At 52.8% G+C, this 13,660-nt stretch overlaps 1 protein-coding gene across 8 annotated transcripts in view; it reads left to right on the top strand.

Annotated features, from left to right (window-relative positions):
* Positions 1–13,660, top strand: part of IL16 (interleukin 16) — a 98,021-nt gene that overhangs the window by 62,413 nt on the left and 21,948 nt on the right. For 7 of the 8 annotated variants that reach the window (XM_058736388.1, XM_058736381.1, XM_058736383.1 and 4 more), the window contains 4 exons: positions 6,490–6,563; positions 7,300–7,516; positions 7,913–8,030; positions 10,755–10,887. In XM_058736388.1, coding sequence (XP_058592371.1) covers positions 6,490–6,563; positions 7,300–7,516; positions 7,913–8,030; positions 10,755–10,887 — 542 coding nt within the window. The remainder of the gene's footprint in view (positions 1–6,489; positions 6,564–7,299; positions 7,517–7,912; positions 8,031–10,754; positions 10,888–13,660) is intronic. The other variant, XM_058736386.1, reaches the window with a different exon arrangement.

Consider the following 13,660-nt stretch of genomic DNA (forward strand, 5'->3'; position numbering starts at 1 on the left):
ACACTCCCAAACTTCAACTAGGGGTCAAAATTCAGGGGCGGGCGAGGCCAGACACTGGGGGGGCCTGCGGGATGCTTAAGAGAGGTGACCTCGGTGTCCCCACCCTCCCTGTCAGGACAGTTTCTGTGAGTTGCGCTGGGAGCCTAGCCACGGTTAAGGACCCACCTTGGTTAGGGCAGGGATAGCAAACTCTGGGGACGTCAGGCCCGCAGCCCATTTTCATCCTGCTCACAAATAGAGACTGGTTCTCGTATGTCTTTTCTTTCTTTAAAGTTAAATTCTACTGAGTTAACGTGCAGTATCGTGCTGGCTTCAGCAGTAGACCCCAGGGATTCGTCGCTTACACACGACACCCGGTGCTCATCCCAACGGGTGCCCTCCTCGATGCCCATCCCCCTGTCCCGTCCCCCCCTCACCCCCCTCCAGCAGCCCTCAGTTTGTTCTCTGTCTTCAGGAGTCTCTTACGGTTTGTTGCCCTCTCTTCTCCTTCCCCCCTTCCCGTATTTTCATCTGTTTTGTTACTGAAATTCCACGCGTGAGCGAGATCAATTGGCATTGGTCTTTCTCTGAGCGATTGATTTCACTTAGCGTAATACTCCTCTCTGGCTCCATCCACATCGTGGCAAGTGGCAAGGTTTCATTCTTTTTGACGGCCGAGTAATATTCCGTTGTGTAAACAGACCACAGCTTCTTTATCTGTTCATCAGTTGGTGGACACTTGGGGTCTCTCCATAATTTGGCTGTTGTTGATAGCGCTGCTGTAAACACTGGGGTGCGTGTGCCCCTTCGGTTCTGTAGTTTTGTATCTTTTGGGTGGATCCCTAAAAGCATACAAAATATGGATCCCATATTTCTAAGTGGCTGAGCAAAGTCAGAGGAATTTGTAAGTCTTTGTGGCGAGAGAGAACCGAATGAGATGCAAATTTCAGGGTCCAGAGACGAGCTCTACGAGGACCCAGCCATGCTCGCGGCTCATTCTGTTGTCTGAAGCTGCTTTTGTGTTCACGACAGCCGTGTTGCGTAGTTGTGCGACGTTGCCTAGTCGAGCAGAGGGCGTGCGGCCGGCCGAGCTTACGGTATTTACTACCTGGCCCTTCATAGAAAAAGTTTGCCGACCCCAACCTCATGCACGCTTACGCTTCCGGATTTTATCGGGGAGGCAGTGGGGAACCTTTGAAGGTTTTTATAATTTGGGAGGGACCAGCTATGACCAGGGTTCTCAGGTGATTCGGGAAGCAGAAGGCAGGATGAGACGGGCCAGCAAGAGCCCAGAGGCTGTGAAGCCCTTTGAGAGGCTGTCCTAAGGGCCAGACTCCAGCTCTTCAGGGTCTTGCCTGAGCCTGTCTTCTTGGGAGGAGGCAGGTGCAGATAAGACAGCCTCCCTGGGTCCGAGAAAGTGTTCCTGGTCTTAGTGAACTTAACCTGGAGCAGGACATACGGAGGAGGAAAAAGGCCAAGGCAGAGGCTTGGCTCTGGGCGGCCACCAGGTGGCACTGTCCAGCAGGCGGTGTCACCGTCTCCAGCCCAGGGAGGGAGGAGGGCTGGGTGTAGACTGGGGGTTGTGGACGCTTGGAAAACACTTGAGTTATAGGGCCGATGAAGGAGGGAGTGAAGAGAGGAGAGCGGAGGCAGGCTCTAGCGGCGAGTAGCTAAGTCAAGAGGCGGGGAAAGAAAAGGGATCAATGAGACAAAGGGAGAAATGGGGCGTCAGAATCTTGAGAATATACTGTATTTTGTTTGGTTATGTTTTGGACTTCTCGTTACTTAAACAAAAAGTGAGGGAGTTGAGTGGAGGTGGCAGGAAACAGTGTGTTGTGTCTTGTTTTCTTTCCAGAATGCAAACCTGCCCTGTCAAGCTTCTTTTTCTCCCCTCCCCTTTTCGTTAATACCAATCATAAGAATTCAGTGGGAAAGACGTTCAGCTAATCTACCGCAGTCCTTGATTCTAGCCTCTCATGATTAACAAAATCACCATTTGTAACTCCTTCAAAGTAAAGTTCTAGAATCTGCCATTGGATGGGGGGTACAACCAGCTGCAACAAAAGTTTGGAGCACAGATCAAGGCTAATGATGTTTTATTTGTATTCTGCTTGCAAAAGAAACGATTGTGTAAGATTTAGTTTAATCACTTCCCACCAGATGTGGCCCAACAAGGACCAGGACTGTCCAAAGAGTAGTTCTGTTGGGGCTCACGAGGGAAGTTCAGCCCTTCATGTCACCGAGAATGGTCGTTTCTTTTTTTAAATTTTTTTATTTTTATTTTTTTTTTTTAACGTTTATTTATTTTTGAGACAGAGAGAGACAAAGCATGAACGGGGGAGGGGCAGAGAGAGGGAGACACAGAATCTGAAACAGGCTCCAGGCTCTGAGCTGTCAGCACAGAGCCCGACGCGGGGCTCGAACTCACGGACCATGAGATCACGACCTGAGCCGAAGTCGGCCGCTTAACCGACTGAGCCACCCAGGCGCCCCGAGAATGGTCGTTTCTCAAGAAACAAGTGTTGGTGAGGATGTGGAGAGAAAGGAACCCTCGTGCACTGTGGTTGCGGATGCAACCTGGTACAGCTGCTGTGGGAAACAGTGCGGAGGTTCCTCAAAAAACTAAAAATAGAAGTGCCCTGTGGTCCAGCGGTTCTACTTCTGAGTAGTTACGCAAAGAAAATGAAAACACGGATTCAAAGAGATATAAGCACCCTGTGTGTTGCAGCATTACTTACAACGGCCAAGTTATGGGAGCAACTCAAGCGTCCATCGATAGACGAACGGATAACAAAGGTGTGGTGTACGTCTACAGGGGGCTATTACTCAGCCACAAAAAGAATGAAATCTGGCCATTCGTGACAGCATGGATGCATCCAGAGGGTGTTATGCTAAGTAAGAGAAGCCAGACAAAATGCCACGTGATTCACAATAACAACAAAAATAGAAACTGGTTCGTAAGCACAGAGAACAAAGTGGTGGCCGTCAGAGGGGCGGGATTAGGTCAGACGGATGGATCAGGTGATGGGGAAGACGACACGCTTCCAGTTACAAAAGAAAGAAGTCGTGGGATGGAAGTACAGCTTAGGGAATATAGTTGATGATATTGTAATAACCTTGGGTGATGACAGAGGGTGAGCCCACTCACCCTGCCGAACATTTCGTAATGTATGTCATTGTCAAATCCTTACGTTGCACACCTAGCCTGTAACCGATGGCACACCCAGCGATCACTTAGGCTCCACCCTCCATAACCAATCACTCAATCTCTTGCCCACGAGGAGGAGAGGAAGGATGACCACTTCTGAAATACGTCCTCTGTGTGTTCTTCCTTCCGACATAATAGTTATATTTTAGTTATTTTTTTTTATTTTATTTTATTTTTTTTTTACATTTTTTATTTATTTTTGGGACAGAGAGAGACAGAGCATGAACAGGGGAGGGGCAGAGAGAGAGGGAGACACAGAATCGGAAACAGGCTCCAGGCTCCGAGCCATCGGCCCAGAGCCTGACGCGGGGCTCGAACTCACGGACCGCGAGATCATGACCTGGCTGAAGTCGGACGCTTAACCGACTGCGCCACCCAGGCGCCCCTATTTTAGTTATTTTTAAAACTTGTCCGTTTCCACTCAACTTGGACTGTCGTAAGTGCGAGGACGGATTCTTTCATTTTTGGTCTAATTCTGGCAACCTCACAGGTGACGCTGATTTGAATCCTGTCCCCAGCCCACTCCTGCCCTTGATTTTTGACACGTGGACATGCTGGGTAATGTGGCACATGTAAACTTTAAATCTACGGCAGTCTTAGGAGTTGAGGGTGTGATGGCCCGTGGAACTGGTGCCCACAGAGCTGAAGGGCCAGAGACCCGGACTTAGTTGCCCACATGGGACATGGCCGTGGGTCCATGTGACGCCTCACGAGCTGCCCTCTTGGAAGGCCATCGGGCCCCAGGGAAGCAGTGAGCAAACCGACCTTTGCCTGTGGCTCTTGGGTGTGAGGAAAAGACGTCTCCCACAGGAAAAGAAGGACCCGTGTCGTGTGGGAGTGTTCTGGCCACATTTATAGTCTCTCCTGAGTGCAGGACGCTCCAAGCCGAGAACCTAATGTTAACACTTGTCCCGAAGCAGTGAAAGCTCTGGACTGCCTCTTGGGGTTCTCTGGGAAACCCCAGAGAAACACTGGCCCCCGGAAAAGGGAGTTCGACACAAAGAGCACACAGGACATTAGGAAATATCCCTTGTTGATGAGCGTTGGCAGGAATAACCGACCCGAGTACTAGCCCTCAAAACCCTGAGATCACAGAGCAGTCTAAAAGACACTGTAGAATTACTATGGTTTTGTATTATGCAATTTTTAATTAAGTTTTCATTTTAATTTCAGTGCATTTAACATACAGTGTTATATTAGTTTCAGGTGTGCAATACCGTGATTCAGCACTTCTGTACGTCACCCTGTGCTCGTCACGACAAGTGTCCTCCTTAGTCCCCGTCTCCCGTTTCTCCCGCCCCCACCCCCCTCCCTTCTGGTGACCGGCAGTGTGTTCTCTACGGTTACGAGTCTGTTTCTTGGCCTGTCTCTTTTTTTCTTTCTTTCTTTGTTTTGTTTCTTAAATTCCGCACATGAGCGAAATCATATGGTTCTGTATCTGTCTTTCTCCGATTGATTTATGTCGCTTAGCATTATACACTCCAGCTCCATCCAGGTCGTTGCAAATGGCAAGATTTCGTGTTTGTTTTTTTTTTTTTTTTTAATTTTTTTTTTTTAATGTTTTTTATTTTTATTTTTGGGACAGAGAGAGACAGAGCACGAACGGGGGAGGGGCAGAGAGAGAGGGAGACACAGAATCGGAAACAGGCTCCAGGCTCCGAGCCGTCAGCCCAGAGCCTGACGCGGGGCTCGAACTCACGGACCGCGAGATCGTGACCTGGCTGAAGTCGGACGCTTCACCGACTGCGCCACCCAGGCGCCCGTGTTTGTTTTTTTTATGGCTGAATAATATTCCATCGTATATACACCACATCTTCTTTATCCATTCATCTATCAGTGGACACTTGGGCCGTTTCCACAATCTGGCTCTTGTAGATAATGCTGTAAATACACCTACCCCTTTGCATTAGAGTTTTTGTATTTGTTTAGAATCACGGTGTTTATTAAAGAGAGCTTTGAAAAGGCAAAAGAGGGCATATGAACAACAAGGAAAGAACGGAACGTGGTGAAAAAAGCAACTTGTACAAAAGGCACGTGATTGAAATTGTCAACTCGGTGGACGTGTCGACAGCAGACACAGCACAGCCGCAAGGGGAGTCGGGAGCTGGAAGTGGTCCGGCGGGCTGCACGGAGCCGTGGAGAAGAATAGGAGTGTTAGAGAAACAGGGAGGGTGGGCGAGAAGGCCCACAGGGGAGACTCGTTCTAGAAAGAAAGAACAGCGTGAAAGAGGGGAGCAAAAGGGCAATGAGACAGTGGCTAAGAATTTTCCGGAATCATTTTAAGGCACGACATTTCAGGGTGAGGAAGCACCCGGGGGCATCGCAGTGGAGCCTCCGACTCTCAGAGGCAAAGGCAGAACCACCTTTCGAACAACCGGGGAAGAGGGTTGGATTGTCTGCGAGGGGACCATAGTGAGGTGACCGCAGACGCACCTACTAACGACCAGACCGCACGGCTGCATGACGAGCAGGGCGTCCGACGCGCCCAGCGCAGCCCTGAACGCAGAACAAACGCTCCCCGTTTGTTGAGCACATTCAGTAAAGGGGAGACATTGGTTTTCCTTCCCCATAAAGATGGACTTCAGGATACAGAAAAAAATGGGTCTATTAGGCATATTTGTGAGGGAGCGGCTCGTGGTGAAAGGGCCGGCTTCCTAATTCTCTTCACCGGGTGGCTTGGGACGGCTCTGGGTTCACTTTCCTCTTCTGCAAAACGGGGCTATGTTGCATTCTGGAAGCATCACCTCCTTCTCACGTTTCCTGAGCACCGGGCAGGTCCCCCCTCCCCAGAACTGGCCCTGGGGACACACCGTCTGATCAGACAAATCCCCTGGCCGGGGAGCGACCTGCCCGGAGGGGAGAGTCTTCCCCGGGTCACTGGTCACCACCCACCCACGGGGCTGAGCTGTGGTTAGTGGTGGACACAGGTGCCGTGAGGACACATGGGAAATTAAGCCAGCAGGACCGCAAGACTCAGCGAGGCAGGTGGACAAGGTGGGAGAAGGGCCCTGAAGGCAGACAATATCCTGAGAAAGGCAGGCGGTGTTGCATCAGGAAATGAGCCGTGGGAACACCTAGCGGCAGGGTCAGGGAGGCAGGGGGGAGGCGGGCAAAGCCAGAGGGCAGGCCGGACGGGGTCAGGCCAGGCCTGTGTGCCAGCCGAGGACCCTGGAGGGGCCTCAGAGAGCTGGGGCCCGCCTGCCTTCGGGGGGAGAGTCCCGGGCGAGGAAGGCTTCCCCAGAGCTCTGCCCGCCCCCATGGGCCATACACGTCTCTACTGTGATTTCTCCCTCTCCCAACAGGGGATGAAATTCTGGAGCTCAACGGAGAATCGATGGCTGGACTAACACACCAGGATGCTCTGCGCAAGTTCAAGGTGACCGCTCCTTGTCGGTACACGGCCAGACCCCGGGGTTTCGGGCCCCCTCCTCCATTCAAACCCGCAGACTCAAACTGTGGGGTCTTTCTCATGGGGCGCCTCGCTGGTGCTCATCTGGGCACAGGGCTGAGAAAAAAGACCCAGCTCCGGAAATAAGAGTGTTATCAGGATTGCTGCGGGCGTGTCTCAATCGCTGAAGATTTATAGAACTGTTTGAAGACACTCAGCGTAGTTATGCCGATATATTTGCAAATCTGTTTTGAGTTTAAAAAAAAAATTTTTTTTTACATTTATTCATTTTTGAGAAACAGAGTGAGACAAAGTGTGAGTGGGGGAGGGGCAGAGAGAGAGGGAGACACGGAATCCGAAGCAGGCTCCGGGCTCTGAGCCGTCGGCACAGAGCCCGACGCGGGGCTCGAACCCACGGACCGCGAGATCGTGACCCGAGCCGAGGTCAGACGGTCAACCGACCGAGCCCCCCAGGCGCCCCAAATCTGTTTTAAGTTTTAAGGCAGTCACTAAAAGATGCTTTAAGTCTCTGGGTAATCAGTTCAGTTCAATCCCATCCGGCACATGTATGCACGTGTGTATGTTCCGTATACGACGTTTCGTATCTGTATATACGTGCAGATATAGACCGTACACGTATGCACACACACTTCCACGCCATGCACCCGCACACGCATGCTCGCACAGCTGCTGAGCGCTGCAGCACATGGTCCCTTCCTTTCAGCAAGCCAAAAAGGGGCTCCTGACCCTCACCGTGAGAACGCGCCTGACGGCACCCCACTCGCCGAGCAGCCACCTGTCGCCCCCGCTGTGCCGCTCCCTGAGCTCCAGCACCTGTGCCACCAAGGACAGCGGGCCCTTCGGCTTGGGGAGCCCCGCCGCCCCCCCCAGCACGGCCAAGCCCAACTACAGAGTCATGGTGGAGGTCTCTCTGCAGAAAGGTGGGATTGCGCCCCTGCCCTCCTGCCTGGGTCTCCCACCACCGGGGCCCCCACCCCCACCCCGAGACTCTCCGAGACAGGACAGGGTGTCTGTCGCCTACAAGCAGATTCTGCAGCCACCGCCGAGCGGCGAGGCCTGCGGCTCTGTTTGCAGGAGCCCAGGACACACCGTCCACGCTCAGCCTGGGGTTGTGGGGCGAGGGGCAGAACATACCCCAACAAGGCGACACCGCACATGGGAACCGGGGCCAGGGCTGCGGGCACAGCGAAATACGCCGTGAGGTCTGGGGCGGGGACCCCTCGTTGAGCACCGTCGTTCTTAACCGTGGCAGGGGAGCCGAGGTCCTTCGCGCTCGGTCCCGAGCCCCCCGCCCTCCCTCCTGCTCTGCCTTCCAGAGGCTGGCGTCGGTCTGGGCATCGGCCTGTGCAGTGTGCCCTATTTCCAGTGCATCTCCGGCATTTTCGTTCACACGCTCTCTCCGGGGTCTGTGGCACACTTGGATGGACGGCTCTGGTATGTCCTCATTTCTGTGTTTGAAAACAACAACAACAACAACAACAAATAGCCCTGATTTCCATCAGGGGGAAGGAATTCCTTAGAAGGCAGCAGGTTAATTTGGAGACGAGATATTTATTTTTTTTTTCAACTTTTTTTTTTTTTTAAATTTATTTTTGGGACAGAGAGAGACAGAGCATGAACGGGGGAGGGGCAGAGAGAGAGGGAGATGCAGAATCGGAAACAGGCTCCAGGCTCCGAGCCGTCGGCCCAGAGCCCGACGCGGGGCTCGAACTCACGGACCGCGAGATCGTGACCCGGCTGAAGTCGGACGCTTCACCGACTGCGCCACCCAGGCGCCCCGGAGACGAGATATTTAGAATGACCCAAGCGTGGCTCAGGGCCTCGTTCTTCCAGCTGCGGTCCCCGGACCAGTGGCAGCGAGATCCCTCGGAAGTTTGCTAGCAATGGAGCATCTCGGGCCCCTGTCCAGACCTGCCACGGCGGAACCCGCCTTTTCACAAGACCCTCAGGGATCTGTGTGCACGTTGCAGTTCAAGGGGCATCGTCGCGGCTCCTGGGGGGCTCGGCTGGTGAAGCGTGCGACGCTGGACTTCAGCTCAGGTCACGGTTGGTGAGGTCGAGCCCCACGTGGGGCTCTGTGCTGACGGCACGGGGCCCGCTTGCGATCCTCTCTCCCTCTTTCTCTGGCTCTCCTCCTTGCTCTGTCCTTAAAGAAGAAAGAAAAACGAAAAGAAGCGGCATTGTCTCAGGGAATGCCGGTCCAAAATGGGGGACAGGAAGTGAACACACCTCGATTCAGATCCAAGTAGCACAGGATTTACGGCGACGTAAATAGGAGCCCCGAGGAGGTTTGCCTGTGCACCCTGTATGGAGAAAGACGCTCACTTACGAAGCAAATCACTAGTGTTAACTCGGTTTCTTGATGGCATAAACCAGATCCTTGCAGACGCTCCAGACCTACGTCCCTGCAGATAACTTCTAAGAGATGCCCGAGCCTGAATCTCCTTTCCAGTAAGCGAGTTGGGTTTCGGTGCCATTGACCCCCGTTCAACCTGTCACGATATTTCCGGTTCACGCATCTTCGCGCGTCCCTTCTCTCACTGGGTTCGAGGCTTGCCAACTCCGGAGAGTTTGGTCATAGTTTTGAAGGTTTTCCCACCGCTGCAGTCCGTGTAAGGGCAACGCCTGCTCGGGATGCCGTCTCGATGGTGCTTTAGAGTCGAGACGGATTTGCTGTTGTCACGTGCAGGACGGCGACAGCCGTTTGCTGAGCTGCCATGTCACCTGGGACATGACTGCACAGTCACCACAACGGCCTTAGCCCTAATCCCTTCAGACAGAGAGTCCTCCCCGCTAGACCTGCAGCTGGGTAGGGATTGTTCTGGAAGTTTCTGCGGTGGTCTTCAGTTACATCAAAGAAAATGTGCGCTTTCTTTTTTTTTTTTTTTTTAATTTTTTAAAATGTTTATTTATTTTTGAGAGAGAGAGAGCACAAGCAGGGGAGGGGCAGAGAGAGAGGGAGACTCAGAATCCGAAGCAGGCTCCAGGCTCCGAGCCGTCAGCACAGAGCCCGACGCGGGGCTCGAACCCATGAACCGTGAGGTCATGACCGGAGCCGAAGTCAGATGCTCAACCGACTGAGCCACTCAGGTGCCCCAAAATGCGTGCTTTCTTAGCAAAGGGGAAGGGGGACCGGCTGAGCGGAACTGTGACGGGAGACAGCAGACCACAGCGGGAGGGATGGCGAACTCAGCCCTGGAGACCTGCGTTCCGATCCCCGCTGGGCTGATCACCCGCCAGACCGGTGGTCAGCAAACTGGGGCCCATCACCTGCTTGGTTTTTTTAAAGAAAGTTTTATCGGAACACAGCCACACTCATTTGTTGACACATCGTCTACATCTGCTGTTTCCACGCCACAACATCAGAGTTTAGTCATTGCAACAGAGACAGTGTGAACTGCAAAGCCTAAGACATTTACTACATGGCTGTTTCTAGAAAAAGCCTTTTTTTTTTTTTTAAACTCTAAGCTAGGTCTTATTGAGAATATTTCACCCTCTGTGCCTCGGTTTCCCCAGCTCCGAGACAAGGGGGTTGGATTGCCCAAATCCTCCAAGTACGGATACATCCCTATCTTTTCTACCTCCCTCGTGTTTTTTCTTTTTTTCTGGGTAGGTAACAGGACACATCTAAATTTTCCATAACTCGATCCCCATCTTCCAACGAGAATGAACTCCATGCTTTCTCTCCTTCCTTCTTTTTGCAAGGGCTTCCACTGCTCCCAGCCCAGTTATATCTTCTTTACCATCTTTCCTCCTAACCATTCTACAGATGGGAACAGTGAGGCCCGAGGAGAGGATGTGATTGCTTATATCACAGTTCATTGGTTAATCGCTTAAATTGGGTTAACCTACACCCCCCATCTCGGTTAGACAGACTTTAATGGGGAAGAGGAAAGTTCAGACCAACTTTTCTTCACGTTGACACACGAAATGGGTATGAAACATCCCCCACGCTGTGGTCGCGCAGCGAGGAGTGAGCGTGCACTGCCTTGGTCCGTCCTGCTCTGAATGTCAGTCGGGTGGCTAAGGAGCTCTATTTATTGGTGTAAGTTTTAGGTCCCGTCAGAGAGCGAAGTCCCTGAGTGGGGCGTCAGGGAAGGGAGCGTCCGAACGCCACGAGGGTTAGCTCGCTGACGGCTTCCGTGTATGCTCTCCCAGGTGTGGGGACGAGATCGTGGAAATCAATGACTCCCCTGTGCACTGCCTGACGCTCAATGAAGTCTACGCGATCCTGAGTCACTGCAGTCCTGGGCCCGTCCCCATCATCGTCAGCCGGCATCCAGACCCACAGGTAACACCCCACCGGGACGTCTTCTTCCTCCCAGGCTCACTCTTTCCATACTTGGGACAAGAAATGGATGAACGCGGGTGATGCCCTCTGGGTTTGGACCCGAATTCCCAAGAACCTGTTCCAAGTGTAATAACGAGTGAACGCAGTGGGGGTCCACTGGCCGACTCCTAGACGCCAGAGGCAACTGGCATTAGCTTAGGGAAGCTCTTACAGCTGGTTACAAGCTCTCGGGCAGGAAAATACAGACCCAGGATCGCTGCAAGTGGAGGCCAGGGACCAATTCATCCATGCATCGAGTAGGGACCCGCTCACTATGCGACTGTCGGGAGCTGTGCACCCCAGCATACAGGGATGAACAAGTTCGTAGTACACGGTCTTGCCCTCTGGGGCTCAGCGTCTGGCTGGAGACGATGACCTACAAATAATTACAATACAGGGTGGGAAGTGTTCTGGGAACAGAGGGAGACAGAAAGGAAGGTTGCATGAAGGTAGGTAGGTAATTCATGAAGCAAGAATTACCGAAAGTTAGTTGTCTCCAGGCAGAGGATTTGAGGAAGGTCGTTCCATGGAGCTACAGGGTCAGGAAGGGACCTGCCATGGAAGGAAGGAGCGTGGGGCTGGGGTGCGGGCGCAGGTGGAGAGGCTAAGGGTACAGGTCGGCATGGCATGGGAGTCACACGGGATGCTTAGGAGCGTGCGTGGCATTCTGGGGGGGGGGTGAGGAGCGAAGGGAGGGTGTGTGGCTGTTCGTGTAATAAAGTTCAGATTTTATTTTATTATTTTTTAAGTTTCTTAACGTTTATTTATTTTTGAGAGAGAGAGAGAGAGAGAGACAGAGCGTGAGTCGGGGAGGGGCAGAGAGCGAGGGAAACACAGAATCGGAAGCAGGCGAGATTTTATTTTTTTAACTGTTGATTGTGCCCTGGAGGACGGGGTGGGGGGTGGGTATATCCTGGAGTTTGGAAGAGAAAGGAACCAGATGGTGAGGGCCCGAACTTCACAGTAGATGTGGGCAGAGGGATGGAGCCAGTTGGGGAAGAATTGTTTGTACTGTTGGCTGATTAGCCTGGGGCACAGGGGTCTAGGATGACTGGGGTGTTTGGGGATCGGAAGACCGAGTGATGGCGACAGCACTCCCCAGTGGCGACAAGGGAAGGAGGGGGGGTGTTTGGGAGGGAGGAAGTGGTCTCATGTGGGCGTAAGCAGATTGAGGTACCCATGGGGTGTCCAGTAGGTGGTGAGATTCAGGGCTGATAATGGCTGAGAAGTGGAGCCCAGGTCGGAGGGACCCTTGGGAGTGGCATTGCTGGGGTTCCTTTGGGGACGCGGTGATAGTCACCGTCACTGTCTATGGAATCCTTGAGTGTATCAGGCATATTTGCTGAAAGACGTGACAAGCGCAATAGCGTTTAGTTGTCGAAGACCCCTCTGAAGTCAGTATGATGCTCCCTGCTCGTTCACAGAGGAGGGCACCGAGGCTCAGAAAGGCAAAAGGAACTCGCCCCGTGGTGGATCTTCTACCGGAAGACGCTAGGCTTCAAAGCCTGCGCTTGTAGCTAACAGACTCCCAACTCCCCGCGGAAACAGGACAGAGGTAGATTGACAGGCGATCTACACGCAGCTGGCGTAGTGGGGCTCGAGCCCAGCTCTGTTCCGTGGTGGCACTAGACGAAGGAGGAGCACCCGAGAGAGAAGCAAGCTTCGTACTCAGGTGAACAAGGACTTCGTCTACAGCTCTGGGCGACAGAAGGAAAGGAGGCGGGCTCAGCGACTCTTGCCGCTCTGGGGTCCCGTGTGGAGAGGGCAGTGGAGTTGGAGTCAGGGTGTGGGGCCAAGGCTGGAGTCCTGGCCTTGAGGAGCTTGGCGACCAGTGCGCACACAGAGGGATGCCGGGCTCCTGTCTCACTCGCAGTGACCTCTTGGACATTCATCTGATCTCCCAGCACCCCTGGTGTCTCAGCTCTGAAACTGGGGAGCGGTCTTTGCCCTTGCAGAACTGCTGGCGATATTAACTCTCCTGTACTGAGAGTTTGCCGCTTGCCGGGCGACGTGCCCAGCGCTGTCGGTGATTCACGTATCGTTATTACCCGGTCCTTGTGGTAAAATACATCTAACGTGAGACTGACCATCTTCCCCATTCGCAAGCGTATAGTTCAATGGCATGAGGGGGGTGGACACCAGCACCACCGGCCGCCTTCAGGTCGCTTTTCCTCTTGTAAAGCTGGGATTCTGTATCTATTAAACAGCTCACCATTCGCCCTCTCTCCAGCCCCTGGAAACCAGCATTGTACCTTCTGTCTCTACAGTGTTGACGCCTCTATGTACTTCCTGTAAGTGGGATCGTACAGGACTTGTCTTTCTGTGACTGAGTTATTTCACTCAGCAAAATGTCTTCAAGGTCCTTCCACGTTGTAGCGCACGTCGGCATATCCTTAAGGCTGAATGGCACTCGGTTGTATGTACGTGCCATATTTTGTTTATCCACTCCTGTGTCAGTGGCCACTTGGGTTGCGTCACCTTTGGCCATTGTGAATAATGCTGTTCTGGACAGGGGTGTACACGTACCTACTCGAGTCCCCGCTCTCCATTGTCCTTGGGCATGTATCTAGAAGTGAAATTGCTGGGCCAAGTGATAATTATATTTGTAATTTTTTGAGGGACCGCCACACCGTTTCCGCAGCAGCTGCACCGTTTTATGTTCCCACCAGCAGCACACAAGGCTTCCAATTTCTCACATCCTTATCAACACATATTGTTTCCTGGTTTTTTGATA

The sequence above is a fragment of the Neofelis nebulosa genome, chromosome 7, assembly GCF_028018385.1.
Source record: "Neofelis nebulosa isolate mNeoNeb1 chromosome 7, mNeoNeb1.pri, whole genome shotgun sequence".
NCBI lineage: Eukaryota > Metazoa > Chordata > Mammalia > Carnivora > Felidae > Neofelis > Neofelis nebulosa.